The sequence below is a fragment of the Dermochelys coriacea genome, chromosome 9 (assembly GCF_009764565.3).
Source record: "Dermochelys coriacea isolate rDerCor1 chromosome 9, rDerCor1.pri.v4, whole genome shotgun sequence".
Taxonomy (NCBI): domain Eukaryota; kingdom Metazoa; phylum Chordata; order Testudines; family Dermochelyidae; genus Dermochelys; species Dermochelys coriacea.
Window position 1 is genome coordinate 7,409,286 of NC_050076.1, and position 17,721 is coordinate 7,427,006.

General features: G+C 66.3%; 1 protein-coding gene across 1 annotated transcript; it reads left to right on the plus strand.

Moving 5' to 3' along the window:
- Positions 1-605: 605 nt before the first annotated feature.
- LOC119861298 (intestinal-type alkaline phosphatase 1-like) lies at positions 606-15,960 on the plus strand. The gene is made up of 11 exons (XM_038416293.2): positions 606-756; positions 6,029-6,145; positions 7,940-8,055; positions 8,877-9,051; positions 9,344-9,516; positions 10,200-10,334; positions 10,667-10,736; positions 11,309-11,443; positions 12,031-12,222; positions 14,929-15,045; positions 15,498-15,960. The coding sequence occupies exons 1-11, from the start codon at positions 669-671 to the stop codon at positions 15,788-15,790; spliced, it is 1,611 nt and encodes a 536-aa protein (XP_038272221.1). The 5' UTR covers positions 606-668; the 3' UTR covers positions 15,791-15,960.
- Positions 15,961-17,721: the final 1,761 nt, after the last annotated feature.

A 17,721-nucleotide genomic window follows, 5' to 3' on the forward strand; every position in this document is an offset into this window, starting at 1 on the left:
ATTTTCTGACTAGAAGGAGCTGGGCAGGGTTGGAATATGGGCAGTAACAGGGTCTGTGATCTACTCACAAGTTTCTTTTGTGACTCCAAAGCCGCCTCCTTCATTTGCAACTTAAATAGCTCAGCCCCCTTATCAGAGGGGCCAAACCTTTACTGCCCCTCCCAAGGAGTTATTGATCCTCAGCTAGCGTGCTCAGAGCAGGCCTGGATCTCTCACCTTGCACCACCCCACACAAACGCCTTGTCTTGGGGGTGGGGGGAGAGGGGGTCTCTAATCTCGGCGTGCTCAAGTCCCAGCAATGGCTTTTCCCTTTTGACGGTGACACCGTGATCTCCGGGGTAAGGCATGCGCATGGGGGGTGGATAACAGAAAGCTTGGCCAGGGTCTTTGCAATGGCCAAAGTGGACAGGCATTAGCCCAACAAGCGCTGGCCACTCTGCAGTGGGGAAGGGGAGCCCAACTCCCCGCTGCTGTCCCTCCCGGGATTTTGTTTCTTTGAATGTGATCAACGCTTCTTTCGCCCTCTGCTGCAGGACTTTACCACCCCGACACATTGGGCAACGTGCCAGCCGGTCCAAAGGTGAAAGGAAGCGTCTATAAAGAGACAGCTCCTTCTCCTTGAGAGAGACAGGCAGAGTTTGCTGAGGGATTCCCCCGGCAGCTGCAAAATGAGCTCAGTGCAACACCTGGCCACCGCTGGCATCTGCGTCTACCTCTGCCTTGCCGTTCGCCTTGCTGCGGTTCCTGCATCTCTAGGTGAGAAGCAAACTTTCCACAAGTCTGATTTGTACAGTGAGGGGGCTTTTTCAGCTGGAAACCTCTCTGCTGTTTTGTCAGACGGGTGGGTGTCTTGTTGCACTAGCTAGAGGGCAATGAGCTGTAGCTCATGAAAGCTTATGCTCTAATAAATTTGTTAGTCTCTAAGGTGCCACAAGTACTGCTTTTCTTAATGCATAGCACAGTGAGACTCCCAGAAGCAGCCAGCTAAACTTAGGGGGGAGTCGAGCTACAGATCTGCTGTCCTGGCCGACGTTTGGAAGTGGGGGAAGCTTCATCTTGGGAGAGGGGCTTGTCTTATGAAAGGGGGTCCGTGGAGCAGATTTGCTCTCCCTGTCCTAGTGCTGGGGGCACCCACTGCCAACACCTTGCTGTCCCGGTGTCTTGGTGAACTAGCGCCCAGATGCCAGCAGCAAACCCAGGACAGCACGCCACAAACTGCTGCTGCTGCTTCACTGCCCGGGCACTGAAATCCTCCTTGTAAAGGCAGAAAGATTTAGGGGCAGACTGGTGGTGCATCATAACAGTGCATGGGGCGGGTGGGGAACCCCTCATATTCCAGAGTTGGATGTAGTATCAATAGAGTTGACTGGTAAACACAAGAGAGACGTACAGAGAGGTCTGGCTTGACGAAGCCCTGGCTGGGATGATGTAGTTGGGGTGGGTCCTGCTTTGAGCAGGGGGTGAGACTAGATGATCTCCTGAGGTCCCTTCCAACCCTGAGATTCTAGGATTCTGTGAAGCCCACCTGGCCATTCTGCAGGGCTCCCCAGCATGCTGAGGGGTCTAGCTGCAAATTCTTTCCTTGTTTGCCCTGCTGTGGTAGCCGGGTTGGTCCCGGGATATGAGAGAGACGAGGTTGGGGAGAGAATCTCTTTTATTGACCCACCTTCTGCTGGGGGAAGGGACCAGCTTTTGAGCTTGCACCAAGCTGAAGATGTCGTCTGGGGAGCTTGAAAGCTAGTGCCTTCCCCCAACAGAAGATGGGCCAAAAAAGGAGATTCCCTCCCCCACTTTGTAATTCTCTCCTTGGCAGAGATGGAGAAGCTGCTCCTGCTTTCTGGGCAGGTTCTGGAGATGAATAGCGTGTAAGGGGTTAGTCGAGTCCATCAATAGCTATTTGCTTGTTACAGAATCTAACAGGTCACCGGGGTTGTTCACAGCCATTGACAAGCAGCAGCATCCCCGCTGCTTGTGTGACACACACACTTCTTTGCTGAAAACAATGAGGAGTCCGGTGGCACCTTAAAGACTAACAGATTTATTTGGGCATAAGCTTTCGTGGAGAAAAAACCCACTTCTTCAGCTGCATGGAGTCTTTCCTGAAACATCTGTCAATCCCTTAGGGACCTTCACACGCTATTGATGTATGGAGCTTTCATGAACATGCCATGGGAAAGCAGGTCCTGTCCCACCCGTTTCTGCTCTACACTTGTCGGGGTCTCTGCAGGCAGGCAAGACCCTTGTCTGTAGCAGTAGGGCTGTCTTCGGCTGTTTACCCATCGTGCTAAGATCGGGGTTTTGGATCACTTGGCTCGTGCCGTGATCGGAGCAGGGGGCTTTCTAATAACGGGTCTCCAATGCCCCCGCTATTTAGCAGCAAGCTGCCTGTGTCTTTCAGGGGCCTCGGAAATACACGCGCCTTCAGGCTCTCTCCGGAGCCCACTCCCACCTTAGTCCAGCTCTGCCGTTCTCAAACTTCCCTGCACCCACCCCCTTCTGACAAGAGAAATTACTGCACAAGCCCGGGAGCGGGGACTGGAGCCTGAGCCCTACTGTCCCGGCTCAGGGGGCCAAAGCCCGAGCCCCACTGCCCAGGCGATGGGGCTCAGAATTGGGCCCTGGGCTCCAGCAAGTCAAAGCCAGCCATGGTGACCCCATTGAAATTTGGCGTCCCGACCAGCTGGGTGCAGGGCTGCCGCGCTGGGGAGGAAGGCTCCAGGCTGTGCTAAGGCAGTAGCGGAGAGTGAGGCTGGCACGGGAGGAGGCCAGCTGGGGGGGGGTTGTGACAGAGCCTTGGCCTGCCCCACGGGCTGCCCCAGCCCAGCTCTCCCCGCTCCCAGGGTGCTAGTGCTGGGGGGCCAAGCCGCTGCGTGGCCGTGAAAGCTGCGCGGCCAGGTCGGAGACGTGGGACCTTGCTGGCCAGCCGCCCTACTCTGGAAATGCGGCTGGCTCGGGGCGGGGCATGGCGGCCAGCTAGTGCCCGTCACTGAGACGCAGAGGACGTGCTCGGGGAAGGCGGGGGGTCTGTCTGTCTAGGTGGGCTCCTGTCACTGTGGTGTCTGGGCGCCTGTCTTGCACCGCAGGCCTGTTGGGGTGGGGCTGGTGGGGCTGAACGGGGCTCCAGGCTATTCCCCCAAACGGTGCTATGGGCCGTGCTCCCCCGCCCCGGCAGGGGCTTTCGGGGCTGTGCGCTCCCAGCCTGCGTGACTGCTCACACCCTGCAATCGGGGGTCGGCAGGGAGTGCAGGGCTAGCTACGGAGCGAGGCCTTGGGGCAGAGCCTTCTGCCCTAGAACAGGCTTTGAAAAAGCGCCTCAGAGAGCTGGGGGTGCAGGGCCCGTTGACAGCACATGAGATTGGGCCTCGTGACTAGGGCTTTGGACTGGGAGGCAGGAGACCTGATCGGCCACTGGGCTGCCGGGTGACCTTGGGCAAGTCGCTGCCCCGCTCCGTGCCTCAGTTTCTCCCCTTGTACAGGGGATCATCCTGTTGGGAATTGTGCCCCCTGCTCAGCGTCCCCACAGGGGTTCTAGGCCAGAGTGGCTGGGCAGGGTGACGGGGTCTAGGGGGTGGGGGGTTTCAGTCCAGCCCCTCATGTGTAGCTGTTTTGTGGGGAGGTGAAAGGCCTTTCTCTGAGCCCTCCCCTGGCCCACCCCAGCGCAGCACCCCCACCTGACACAGTCCCCTTGGGGGGAGCTCTGGTCTCAGGTGATCACACTGGTATGCCCGGGATCCCCACGCCCCCTTGGCCGGTGCCTCATGGAGGCTGCTGTCGGTCGCTGAGGCGGGGGCCCTCGGGGGGGGCGACAGACAGACATGCGGCTGCACTCTTGGAAGTGCTGGGCTGGGCGTGGGGGGGCTGGCAGCTCCGGGTTTGGGAAGAGGGAGCAGGGACCTAGCGGATCTTGTCTGACGAACCCGGAGCGAGGAGGGGTCGCTCTGCAGATCCCCTCCCCCCGGGTAGGTGTATCTCGTGAGGCTGTGGCGCACCGGGCAAGAGCCCGGATGGTACCTGCCTCCGTGAGTGAGCCACAGGCTGCTCTTGTGGGGGAATCTCACAAGACCCGGGTGCTTCTCACAACTGTCCAGGTGCCCACCCCAGTTCGGGCCTCCCGAGCTTTCCCCTCACTGTGCTCGCCAGTAGGGGGCAGTGTGGAGACCACACCTGTCCCAGGCTCTGCAGGTAGAAGACAGAGGAGCCCTCACATTGCACAGGACGGGAGGCTTTTCCCGGCTGTGTCCCCCGGAGCACGGGCACGCACAGCCGGTGAGTGTCGGCCCAGCCCCGACCCTCCGCTCCCTTGAAGCCGCTTACACCAATGCGATTCTGGACTGCAACAGCTCTTCTCCCCCGGCCCAGCACATAAAGTGTCTCATTCATCACCGGCTGAATGATCCAGCGGCCGCCGGGAGCCCGGGGTCATGTGGCCGGCATCTGTCTGCATTACCCTCCAATTTGGCTTTCCCGCTGCAGCCGGGCTGCTGAAATACCGCAGGGACAGGCGCTGTGGAATTGAAAAGCCAGAGCTGGGGAATGGCACCCGCCCCATCTCGCTCACACCCCCCAGACGGAGGGGGAGTTGCTAGGGCAGATTTGATAGGACTCTAGGGAGACGCTGGGCCAGATTCTCCACTGGCACCAACTGGCGTGGCTCCAGGAGGTCTGTGACAGTTGACATCAGCCGGGAATTTGGCCCAGTGAAAAGCCCCGAATTAGGGGGAAAAAAGAGAGAGAGAGACAGTTTATGTAGGGCCTAGACAAAATCAAAATTGTGTGCTCTCTGGCTCCCCCTGCAGGCTGTGTTGATTAACACAACTGCCTGTGCCGGCGCATAGGGAGGGGATTGTCTGTTGTTTAACTGAGAGGGAGCCGTGGCGAGAGGGTGGGGGCGCAATCTCCCCCCCCGTACTGTGGGAGTCTGGTGCTGCGGCTGAGCCCAGCGCAGTGGGAAACGGCCTGGAGGCCGGCCTGATCAAAGCCCCGTTGGCAGCATTTGCTCTTTAAATCTCCCCACAGGAGCCTGCTTCTAAAATCCTGCCCCTGCCCCTGCCCTGGGACATGCCACCCGCAGGGAAGCCCCCGAAGAGGAGGAAGCGCCGAATTCCCAGCTCCACTCTGGGTGTTTCCAAGCACTGAGGGGCAGCGCTGGAAAAAACCCGGCACAGCTGATGCTCGGGGGGGGGGGCTGTTTGGCCCTGTGTTGCCTGGTTCTTTAATGGCACAAAGAGCCCTGGGTGGGGCTGGAATCTGGGCTTTTCCCCGCGATCCAGCTCCCAGGAGGTAGAAACACCACGGGGGACCAGAGCTCCCATCATTTCAGTGCCACAGACGACTCCCGGCACCCAAATCTCACGCAAAAGCCCCAGTGAACTTGTGTGCCTGGGCACCACTGCACTGTCTGCTGGATGGAACTGGAACTGCTCAGCTGTGCGACATAGACCCTGTACTGCAAGCAGCTCAGGTTGATTCTCTGCTGGCCTGAGCTGTGGGAGCTGTCTCCCCCAGGAAGGTGCAAGTGGCCCTGGTGTGAAGCAGGGTGACCGTGCTGGGTGGGCTGTGCTGACGATCCAGACCCTGAGCGAGGGGTTCCCGGGGCTCGGTTTGCTGTGGGAGGCGGCTGCGGGCCCAGGGCCTGTCTCCAGCGGGTGCTGAGTTACCTCCCAGGAGCAGAGCTGTGCTGGGGGGTAGGAGGAGTTACCTTCCCAGCAGCTAGATGCCGGCTTAGCAGGATCAGGGGCTAAAATCCTCACCCGTCTCGGGAAGACCTGGAGCTGTCTGTCCTGGCACAAGGGTCCTGGTGGACATTGCCTGGACTCCCACCCCCATGGGAAGCCCCCCATTCCGAAGCAGGCTGCCTCGGTCACGCTGGCTCCTGTCTGCTCTCCAAGCCCAGACCGGCGTGCCGTGGCTCAGCCGAGCAGGGTGATGTGGCTGGTGCCCGCTCACCCGCAGCCCACCCGCCCCCCGCTCCGGGTAGGAGGGTGTGCCGCGTCCAGGCCCTGAACCCCACGCCCCCCCTGCCTTTCAGAGGAGGAGAAGGCCCCTGCCTACTGGAATGAGAGAGCCAGGAGGACGCTGGAGTTGGCACTGAACCTGGCACCCGTGACCCGCCGTGCCAAGAACATCATTCTCTTCCTGGGCGATGGTGAGTGCTGTGCCCACCTGCTGGCACTGGGTCCTGGCACAGCCGCGGCACCTGCATGGGGCTCCCTTTACCCCCCCCTTCTAATCTGCCTTTTCCTGCCAGGCCTAGCCTAGTGACCCCCGGGGCCAGGTACCCGGCCACCCCCAGCCAAGGGGCTGCACTGGCTGCTTGGCCAGGGGAGCCGAAGGCTCCCTGAGGGGACAGGGGGTCTCTGTTTAACCCTTTGTGCCAGGTGGCTGGAGCAGATCACGGCGCCCAGCTGCAGCAGGGCAGGGGTGCTGCCCAGGGAGACACCATTGCCATGGCTGCCCGGTGCCCTGCTGCTCAGCTCACCGTGGGGCTGCTGTGTCCAGCCACCCGCCAGCCCTCGCAGAGCTTTGTCTGCAACAGGAACCTGACTCACGCGCTGGGCATGGGTCAGCGTTAGCCAGCAGGGCCTGGGTGCCTGGGGAGAGGCCCTGGGACCTGGCACAGGCGAGGCCCTGGGCTGAACGCTCCAAGCTCAGCCTGGTCTCTCTTCCCTGCCGCTGGTAGCCTGGTGTCTCTTCTCTGTCCCTAGATGGCGGCAAGGCCTGGCCGGGAGGGCACCTCTCCCCACGGTGCATCCGGCCAGGCGTCCCGCCCTGTGCCTCAGTGTCCCCAGCAGCGGCCTGGGGATAGTGCTGTCCTCGACAGCGGCGGGGGAGGGTGAAGGTTGCCATGCGCTGCCGTGGCTGGCTGTTTGGAGGGCTGGGTGCGGCCGTGGTGCCTCGGCTCTCCCCACGGGGGAATGGGACTGGCTCGGGGCAGAGGGGGGCAGTGACCTGGCAGCGGGCAGAATCCTGCCAACTCTGGGAGATCCTTCCTGGAGTGAGGGATTGGGGGGGGGCTGCTCTTGTCCCAGTCCCCTGGGGACCCCCACCATTGCAGCTGTAGCCCCTCCCCTCAGTTGTCTTATCTCCCCCCACAACCCCCCGCCTCAACCAGGCTCCGCAGCTCTATTTGCAGGGACCTTTAAAGGGCTCTGCCCTCCCCTTCCCCCTTCAGCCCTGCCCTGCTCTGCTCTCCCCTCCCCTTCCTTGTCTGCTCCCTCCCTGGGCGCTGATTGATGCCCCTTGGCCCGCCCGGGTTCTGACAGCTCCCTGGCTCTGTAGGTCAAGCCGTCATTTCGGCAAAGCAAACCCTGGCGCGGGCAGGGGCCTGGGCCTGGCTAATGTAGCCGGGGAAGCTCATAACTCCAGGTGGGGGCTGCGAGTCGCTCCGGGGCACTGGGTCGTCACAACCTTGGCCCCGTCTAGCTGGAGCCACCTGTGCCAGGATCCAAGATAAAATTCCTCTCCTAACCATGGCTCATCCCCGTGCGCTGGCCGGCCAGGTGCCCGCTGGCCCTGTGACCTGCCCAGAGAAGAGGGAGCCTCGCACGGGGATGGGGGTAGCGGGGGGAGTCTCAAGACACGGAGCGGGAGCCAGTGGGTGAAGTGGGGGGGAGTTTAACGAAGGCACCGCTGGCTTCTGGTGCAGCCGTGGGATCTGCCAGGGGTCTGGGTTGCAGCCCGTCCCTTGGGATGCTCCCAGCAAACGGCAGAGACCGTGTGGCTGGGCCAGTCCTGCCACCGGGCACACGGGGACGGGATCTGCTGGGCATCTCCCGGCAGCCCCAGAACCGATCCAAGAGGCAGCTCAGCAGCGCCCCCTGCTGACCGATCCAGTAGCGGCAGGGACTGGCTCCAGGCTACGCCCCATTGATGCCTGGGGTCAGCCCCTGGCAGCTCATGGGGCTGCGATGCTAATCCTTGGCTGGCGCTGGGCTTGCAGGCATGGGGATCTCCACCGTCTCCGCCGCTCGGATCTACAAGGGGCAGCTGGCGGGAGGGCCCGGCGAGGACAGTCGGCTGGCCATGGAGACCTTCCCCTACGTTGCCCTCGCCAAGGTGAGTGCCCAGCCCAGCAAGGACGGGGCACGGGGCACCTCTGCCCAGGGGGAGAGAGCAGAAGACTCTGCAGCTGGCCCTCAGCTGAGCCCTCGGGCAGCTCTGAACAAGCCTTGGCATTGGGCCAGGCCTAGCCCTCTGCCCCCTGGGCACCCCTCTGCCCAACAGGCTCACTGCTCGGCTCTAGAGGCTCCATCCCCCCAAATGCTCTGGGAGCCAGCCCGTCAGCGAGGGGAAAGTCGCCATGCAGCCGAGACCCCGCAAGGGGTCGGCCCTCTCTGCCCTGAGCAGCTGGCATGAGGTACGGTGCCCCAGCCTGGGCCAGGGAGGGTGGGCCGAGGCTGGCGTCCCTGCTGGCAGGCCCCAGGGAGGGAGGGTCTAGGGAAGTCAGGGTACAGATGAGAGCATAGTGGGGGGTTGGCAGGGCTGGGGTGAGGGGGGCCAGGAGCTGGACTGTGATGCAATGACAGCCGGGAGGGGGAGATGACTTCAGACCCAGACTGCGGGGGTGGAGCTGGCCTGGGGTCACCCCCACGTATCTTGCCCTGCGCCCACAGGCCGTGTTCCCCTGCGGGAGGGAGCTCGCAGACAGGCCATGGGCCTCCCCCCCGGAGGGGCAGTGCTGACTCCGTTGGGGCTCTGCATAGCAGCTGGGAGGAGCCCTGCGGGAAAGCGGGGGGTCCCAAATCCCATGGGCATCTGGCTCCACTGTTCGATCCTCCCGTCGGGTGAGACACCCCTGGTTGCCTGGGAATGCTCCCAGGGCACGGGCTGTTCCAGCCGCCCCCAGTGCCCATTCCTGGCCCCTTGCTGCCTTGCAGACATACAACGTGGACCGGCAGGTGCCCGACAGCGCTGGCACTGGCACCGCCTACCTGTGTGGCGTGAAGGCCAACGCCAAAACCCTGGGGGTGAGTGCCGCCGCCGTCTATGGCAAATGCAACACCACGTGGGGCAACGAGGTCTACTCCGTCCTGCACCGGGCCAAACAGTCGGGTAAGAGAGCACCGAGGATGGTGCCTACACCATGGGCAGTGCCAGGGAGCTGCCCTGCCAGCACGGGTAGTGCAACCCCGGGCTCTAGCTGACCCAGCCCAGCTTGGGGCACATTGTGCCCTCCCCACCTGTGCTCCCTCTCCTGTAGCCATCGGCATGACAGAGCCAGTCTGTCTGGACTCCTGGCCCTGCCCGCTGGCACCAGCCTGGGCACTGATCATCCCCTTCCGTTGCATGCTGAGGCTGCCCTGCAGAGAGCGGCAGTAACCCGCCCTCCCCTCTGGTGTTGCAGGCAAGTCGGTGGGCATCGTGACAACCACCCGCGTGCAGCACGCCTCTCCGGGCGCGTCCTACGCCCACGTGGTCAACCGGGAGTGGTACAGCGATGCCGACCTGCCCAAGGAGGCCATCAGGCAGGGCTGCAAAGACATCGCGTACCAGCTGGTGCACAACACAGACATCAACGTGAGCTGCTGGGGGCAAGGGGCCGTGGCATTGGGGGGCAAGGGGTCAGGGGCCTGGAGCAGGTGCTTCCCGGCCCTGCAAGGCCAGCTGGTGCTCAGCCCCCAGCAAGCCACTTGGGGGGCAGGTGTCGCCTGCCACATGGCTGGGGGTAGGGGAGAGACCCTCTCCAGAAAGCACAGATCTTGCTGCATCCCTGTGACCTCCCAGCACCCTGACCCTGCCCAGCTGGGCTGATTTACACCCGGGGTGCTGAGCTCACAACCCTCCGATATACCCCAGCAGGCCATGAAGGTTCAGCCTTCGCTTCTGGCTGTTTATTTTTCGGAGCCCTTCCCCACGCCCGGCTGGGGCATTGTGGGGAGGGGAGCAGGGGAGAGAGACGACTCCTCCCCTGGGATCTGTGGAGCAGGTGTCACACGTGGAGGAGCAGTTATGGGGCCCTGCTTTCCTGCTGGGGTGCCTATATCCCAGCCAGTGGTTTGTCATGACAGCCTGGATGGGGCTTCCCTGCACAGCAGGCCTGTGCTCTCCCCATGTCGGCCAGAGGGGGTGCTGCCAGCTCCCTGCCAGGGCTCTGGTTCCCCAAGCAGGGGGCTGAGCGCTGGCTCTGCCTGGCCCATAGGGGCGTCGGGGCATGCTGGGTTCCGGTCCACTGACGGCTGGGCTCCCCGCCCCGTCTGCAGGTGATTCTGGGCGGTGGGAGGATGTACATGACTCCCCGGAGGACCCCGGACCCCGAGTACCCGACAGACCCAAAGCAGAGCGGGACGAGGAAGGATGGACTCGACCTGGTCGAGAAGTGGCTCAGTGCCAAGGAGGTACCAGCTCTGCCAGGGCCCCCGAGCAGAGGGGCAGGGATGGGGGGTGCAGCGACCCAGGAGGGGCCAGGCCAGGGGCAGCTCCTTCGCTCAGGAGAGGCCCCGAATGCACCCAGCTGGATCTCCATGGGTATGGCATAGGCACTGTCCGTGTGCCTGTCACACACTGTGCACCCATGGGCATGCATGTGAATTACAAGCAGTGCGGGTGTAGGCGGGCCTCTGACACACTCCGGGGGGGTGTACATGCCCCTGGGGGGTAGGTGAGCACGTACATGTGGCAGAGATGCACTGGGCGTGGCCTGGCTGAGCCGTGTCTGTTCTGGTGGCAGGGGGCGCGATACGTCTGGGACAAGAAAGGCCTGGACGCCATCGATGAGAACTCCACCGACTACCTCCTGGGTAAGGATGTCAGCTGGGCCGGGCAGGGCTGGCCCGTGCTCCTTGGCTGGCCGCGGCGAGAAGTGCCGCCCCCTGCTGCCCGTGTGGTGCCGTGGGCCAGGCTTGTCCGCACAGCGAGATAGGGGAACGAACCCCAGCTGGGCAGGGCACTCTGGGGCTCGGTCCCCCACTGCAGGAAGCTCCCTGGCCGAGGGCAGGAGGGGGCTGGAGTCTGAGGTCCATGAGAGCAGTCCATTGGGGACCATCTCATATGTGAATTCGCTGCATTCGGGGACCTGCTCTGCCTCTGCATGGGGCTGGCCCTCAGAGCCACATGCACCCCACTGCTGCCCTGGGGGCACAGAGAGTGCCAACCCTTTGGCACTGCCAGCCCAGGCCAGGCTGGGATGCCCGAGAGGGAACCAGCCTGTAGCCCCCTGAGTGGTCACAGCTGTCCCAGAGGCTGGGCGGGTGTCAGGCCCAGTGAATGGGATCCTTCTCCCTGGGCTGGCCCCCCAGCAGCACTGGTACCGGACAGGCCGGGCCCCCAGGCAGCACCCTGAGGCCCTGATGCCGGCGGCGCCTCCCGGCAGGTCTCTTTGAGCCCAAGGACATGAAGTACGAGCTGAACCGCGACGCCGGCATGGACCCCTCCATCGTGGAGATGACGGAGAAGGCCATCCGCATCCTGCGCAGGAATCCCCGTGGCTTCTTCCTCTTCGTGGAAGATGAGTCGCCCCGTGGAGCTGGCCCAGCCCCTCCTGCCGGCTGAGAGTGTGGGGTTCCCTGGCCCAGCAGGAGGGAGTGGCACGGCCCAGGCGGGCATGGGGGCGGGTGGGAGGGGGAGTCCCGGTGTGCCAGGGGCGAGTTATGGGCCGTCCCGTGATTAGTGTTGCCAACTTTCTGATCGCAGAAAACCCAACACCTCTGCCCCGCCCCTTCTCCGAAGCCCCACCCCTTCGCCAAGGCCCCGCCCCACTCCATCCCCCTCCCTCCATTCCTCGCTCTCCCCCACCCTCCTTCACTAGCTCATTTTCACCGGGCGGGGGCAGGCGGTTGGGGTGCGGGAGGGGGGAGGGCTCCGGCTGGGGCCAGAAATGAGGGGTTCAGGGGGCGGGAGGGGGTTAGGCTGCGGAGGGGGAGGGCTTGAAAACCGGACGCCTGCCAACCCGACCCGCGATGCCAGATCTCTGCCCCACCGCCCGGGGGCAGCTGCCAGCCCGGTGCCCAGGCAGGGGCGTGCAGGGGGGGCTGCGGTTTCCCTGGGGGGGAGGTGGAGGGTCGGGGCCTGACGGGCTCTCGCCCCCTTCTGCACGAGGCAGGATCGACCACGGGCACCATAGCAGCCGGGCCAAGCAGGCGCTGAGTGAAGCTGTCATGCTGGACCGCGCCGTGGCCCGCGCCGCCCAGCTCACCGACGCCTCGGAGACCCTCACCGTGGTGACGGCCGACCACTCGCACGTCTTCAGCTTCGGCGGCGGCACGTCCCGCGGCAACAGCATCTTCGGTGCGCGGGGGGCGCCGGGGGCTCGCGGGGGGCGCGGAAACCCTCAGGGCTCGTGGGTCGCAGGGCAGGACCCTCCCTCCAGCTCTGCAGGGACCCCGCCCCCGCGCCCCTCGCTGCCGGCCCGCGGCCCCCGCCCCTGTGCCCCGCGCCCCGACCCCCGCGCCCCTCGCTCCCGGCCCGCGGCCCCCGCCCCTGTGCCCCGCGCCCCGACCCCCGCGCCCCTCGCTCCCGGCCCCCGCGCCCCGACCCCGCGCCCCTCGCTCCCGGCCCCCGCGCCCCTCGCTCCCAACCCGCGGCTCCCGCCCCTGTGCCCCGCGCCCCGACCCCCGCACCCCTCGCTCCCGACCCGCGGCCCCTGCCCCCGCCCCTGTGCCCCGCGCCCCGACCCCCGCGCCCCTCGCTCCCCGCCCCCGCCCCCTCGCTCCTCCCCCCGCAACCCTCGCTCCCGGCCCCCGCCCCCGCCCCCGCGCCCCTAGCTCCCAACCCCCAGCCCTCGCCCCTCCCCCCGCGCCCCTCGCTCCCGGCCCCCGCGCCCCGACCCCCGCGCCCCGCGCTCCCGGCCCCCGCGGCCCCCGCCCCTGTGCCCCGCGCCCCTCGCTCCCGGCCCGCGGCCCCCGCCCCTGTGCCCCGCGCCCCGACCCCCGCGCCCCTCGCTCCCCGCCCCCGCCCCCTCGCTCCTCCCCCCGCAACCCTCGCTCCCGGCCCCCGCCCCCGCGCCCGCGCCCCTAGCTCCCGACCCCCAGCCCTCGCCCCTCCCCCCGCGCCCCTCGCTCCCGGCCCCCGCGCCCCGACCCCCGCGCCCCTCGCTCCCGACCCCGACCCGCGGCCCCTCCCCTGTGCCCCGCGCCCCTCGCTCCCGGCCCCCGCGCCCCGACCCCCGCGCCCCTCGCTCCCGGCCCCCGCGCCCCGACCCCCGCGCCCCTCGCTCCCGGCCCGCGGCCCCCGCCCCTGTGCCCCGCGCCCCGACCCCCGCGCCCCTCGCTCCCCGCCCCCGCCCCCTCGCTCCTCCCCCGCAACCCTCGCTCCCGGCCCCCGCGCCCGCGCCCCTAGCTCCCGACCCCCAGCCCTCGCCCCTCCCCCCGCGCCCCTCGCTCCCGGCCCCCGCGCCCCGACCCCCGCGCCCCTCGCTCCCGGCCCGCGGCCCCCGCCCCTGTGCCCCGCGCCCCGACCCCCGCGCCCCTCGCTCCCGGCCCTCGCGCCCCGACCCCCGCGCCCCTCGCTCCCGGCCCCCGCGCCCCGACCCGCGGCCCCCGCCCCTGTGCCCCGCGCCCCTCGCTCCCGGCCCCCGCGCCCCGACCCCCGCGCCCCTCGCTCCCAACCCGCGGCCCCCCGCCCCTGTGCCCCGCGCCCCGACCCCCGCGCCCCTCGCTCCCGGCCCCCGCGCCCCGACCCCCGCGCCCCTCGCTCCCGACCCCGACCCGCGGCCCCGCCCCTGTGCCCCGCGGCCCCCGACCCCCGCGCCCCTCGCTCGCGGCCCCCGCCCCTGTGCCCCGACCCCCGCGCCCCTCGCTCCCCCGCCCCCGCCCCCGCGCCCCTAGCTCCCGACCCCCAGCCCTCGCCCCTCCCCCCGCGCCCCTCGCTCCCGACCCGCGGCCCCCGCGCCCGCCCCCGCGCTGCCAACACACGGCCCCCGCCCCCGCGCCCCTCCCCCCGCACCCCGCGCTCCCGGCCCCCGCCCCCTCGCTCCTCCCCCCGCGCCCCTCGCTCCCGACCCGCGGCCCCCGCCCCTGTGCCCCGCGCCCCTCGCGCCCGACCCGCGGCCCCCGCCCCCGCCCCGTGCCCCTCCCCCCGCGCCCCTCGCTCCCGACCCGCGGCCCCCGCGCCCGCCCCCGCGCTGCCAACCCGCGGCCCCCGCCCCCGCGCCCCTCCCCCCGCACCCCTCGCTCCCGGCCCCCGCCCCCTCGCTCCTCCCCCCGCACCCCTTGCTCCCGACCCGCGGCCCCCGCCCCCCCGTGCCCCGCGCCCCTCGCTCCCGACCCGCGGCCCCCGCGCCCGCCCCCCGCGCTGCCAACCCGCGGCCCCCGCCCCCGCGCCCCTCCCCCCCGCACCCCTCGCTCCCGGCCCCCGCCCCCTCGCTCCTCCCCCCGCACCCCTCGCTCCCGACCCGCGGCCCCCGCCCCCCGTGCCCCTCCCCCCGCGCCCCTCGCTCCCGACCCGCGGCCCACGCCCCCGTGCCCCTCCCCCCGCGCCCCTCGCTCCCGACCCGCGGCCCCCGCGCCCGCCCCCGCGCTGCCAACCCGCGGCCCCCGCCCCGCGCCCCTCCCCCCGCACCCCTCGCTCCCGGCCCCCGCCCCCTCGCTCCTCCCCCCGCACCCCTCGCTCCCGACCCGCGGCCCCCGCCCCTGTGCCCCGCAACCCTCGCTCCCGACCCGCGGCCCCCGCCCCCGCCCCGCGCCCCTCTCCCCACACCCCGCGCTGCCAACCCGCGGCCCACGCCCCGGTGCCCCTCCCCCCGCGCCCCTCGCTCCCCACCCGCAGCCCCCTGCTGTCCCAGGCCTGGTATCTCTAAGCCTCAACCCCCCCACCCATGGTTGTTAGCTCTCTTGGGACCTGCCATGGGCTCAGCTGCTGTGGGCACTGAGCTGTGGGTGCCACCCTTGGGTGTCCCGTTATGGCCATGCCATGTGCAGCGCCCAGCCGGGAGGGGGTCGTCAGTCTGGGGCTGCCAGCTGAGGGTCTGCTGACGTCTCCCCGTGTGCGTGACAGGCCTGGCGCCCAAGAAGGCCGAGGACAAGCGGTCGTACACCAGCATATTGTACGGCAACGGGCCCGGCTACGCCATCGCGAATGGGAGCCGCCCGGACGTGAGCAGCCTGCCCATCGGTAAGAGCCCCCGCCCGCCCCAGCTGGGCCCAGAGTCCGCCCTGCCGCCAGGGCGCCCAGGGGGAGGGTGCTGGGCCCCTCGCTCAGGGTGGCGTGTGCCAGTCCCTTCGCTCCCGACCCGTGGCCCCCGCCCCCGCGCCCCTCCCTTCGCTCCCCTCGCTCACGACCCGCGGCCCCCTCCCCCGTGCCTCTCCCCCCACGCCCCTTGCTCCCGACCCGCGGCCCCCTCCCCCGCGCCCCTCCCCGCGCGGAGGGTCACTTTGTCCCATGCGCCCGCTGAGGGCTGCACTCTGAGTGTGGAGAGCCAGGGGGGTCACGCCTGAGCCTGCCAGTTCCCGCCACCAGCCTGGGGGCGCCGGGGCTGGGGCTGGGGAGGCATCGGGAGCTGCCAGGAGATGGTCTCGTGACTCACAACCCGTCCGTCTGTCTGGCTCCCCCCATCGCCCGGGCAGAGGACAAGGATTACCGGCAGCAGGCGGCCGTGCCCCTGGACACCGAGACCCACGCTGGCGAGGACGTGGCCATCATGGCCAAGGGCCCCATGGCCCACCTCTTCCACGGGGTGCAGGAGCAGAACTACGTCGCCCACGTCCTGGCCTATGCCGGCGGCCTGGAGCCCTACCACATGGGCCCCGAGTGCCTGGCACCGAGCTGCAGGTCAGGCAGCCCGGGCCTCAGCCAGCCCCCCAGCCTGCTGCTCCTCGCCCTGGGGGTGGCCTCCCTCCTGCTGACAGCCGGACGTTGATCTCTGCCAGGCCTGGGGGACCCCCCCCATGCCCTCCGCTAGCAGAGCAGCCAGTGCCCCGCCCCGGTACCTGGCCCTCCCCTGGTACCATACGAGAGAGTTGCTGTCGCTGGCCTGTGTATATAATTTTGTAACAGTCTCCTGCCCTCCCAGTGGCCCTGGAAATAAAATCTGCCACCATTTTAGTATTACCCCCGTCTCTTATTTTGCTGGACGGCTCCCCACACCCTGAAATGTCAGAAGGCTCCTGATGGGAGCCACTAGCTCCGGGTACCTCTGAGTCAGGCTGTCACGGCGTCCCCGGGCGATGCTCTGGAACTGCTCCCTACGCAGCCAGGCAGGACTCTGGGGAAGTCTCCTCTCTGGGAGCAGCCTGTCTGCAGGACACACAGCTCACAACTTCCACCTTCCTGGGTCTGACCTCGGAGCATTCAGCATCCTCTGGCCCTCCATGCGCTTCCCACAGCGAGTCCACCCAGGTGGGGTCCTGGGGAAGCTAGAGGGTCCTGCCCCCCAACTGCGCAGTCACACGTGACTCTCAGCCAGCCAGTAAAACAGGTTTATTAGACGACAGGAACAGGGTCTAACACAGAGCTTGTAGGTGCAGAGAACAGGACCCCTCAGCCGGGTCCATTTTGGGGGGCAGTGAGCCAGACAACCCCGTCTGCACTTCACTCCTCGTCCCCAGCCCCAAACTGAAATTCTCCCCAGCCTCTCCTGCTCTGGGCTTTGTCCCTTTCCCGGGCCAGGAGGGCACCTGATTCTCCAACCATTTAGCTCTCAACTTGCAAGGGGGAAGGGCCCAGGCCAAGTTGCCAGGAGACAGAGTGTCGGCCATTTATGTACACTGGTCCTTTGCTCTGCAATAATTACACCCCTTATCCCACCACCTAGAGACTTAAGAAACGCATAGGGGAAACTGAGGCACCCCTACAGTATTCAGAGGAGTCCTGCTTCGTCACATCTCTCCCCACTTTGAGACCAAACTGAGTGAGGTCACTTTAGCCGGTGACCTGGGGAAGTTCAAAGCCACCAACGTTCCCATGGATGCCCCAGCATCTCTCCCATTCTTTGGTGGGAGTTACACCAGGCCCTTCCAGTTTCACGCCCTCCCTTAGGTCAGGGGTGGTCAATAGCAGTCACATGCTGCGTGTGGGAAGGTTTATATGGCCTGTGCCATTTTGCCACCCCAAAACCCCCAGGAGTCAAACTGGGATCGGGTCTTCTCCCAGCACTCCAGTCTGGAGGGCTGCAATTCGGGCTCTCTTGGTTAAGAGCCCCCATCTTGACCTGGGCCACATACTGTTCACTTACAGAACTAGCATGGAGACATCCCTTTCTCAACAACCTTGTCTCCCCAGCAAGCTGGCCAAACACAGCCACTTGGTTAGAGGACTGTTTAACTTTCTTTACAGCTTTCACTCCATCTGAAACCTTCTCAAAGCTATCCACACTGGATCTTTCAACAGGAAAGTCAGTGGATCCATTCACAACCGAAAATTTCTGGCTATTAGGAACTGAAACTTTCTTGATTAAATCCACTTTCACACCCTTCAGTTGCAGTAAACTGCTTGCAAAAACTCCATGAGGATTCCTTTCCCTAGGGACTTTTCTATGCAACAGTTCACCCTTCACAGAAATTCTGCCCTTACCCTCTTCACCTAGGGCTTGCTCTAGAGGAACACTTTCCTGAGCAACAGCAGACTCTTTCTGGGTCTCACTTACATCCAGAATTACCTCTGGCCCATCAGGCGGATTCCTACAAAATCCCCTTTCAGGCAAACTCACAGACGTCCTAGATAAAAGGTTGGAAGCATTCTCCTTCCCTTTGCCACACACAAGTTCAGGAATCTTTTCCTTCTTGCTACAAGTTTCCACACCCTCAATAGATAACACAATCAAATCACCTTTCTGCTCTCCTTGTGCCCTGG

Excerpts from the sequence above, each read along its gene's own strand:
- LOC119861298 (XM_038416293.2), top strand. The coding sequence starts at position 669 with ATGAGCTCAGTGCAACACCTGGCCACCGCTGGCATCTGCGTCTACCTC. Across the intron at positions 11,444-12,030 it reads CTTCTTCCTCTTCGTGGAAG|GAGGCAGGATCGACCACGGG; the intron begins ATGAGTCGCCCC and ends CCCCTTCTGCAC. Across the intron at positions 15,046-15,497 it reads CGTGAGCAGCCTGCCCATCG|AGGACAAGGATTACCGGCAG; the intron begins GTAAGAGCCCCC and ends TCGCCCGGGCAG.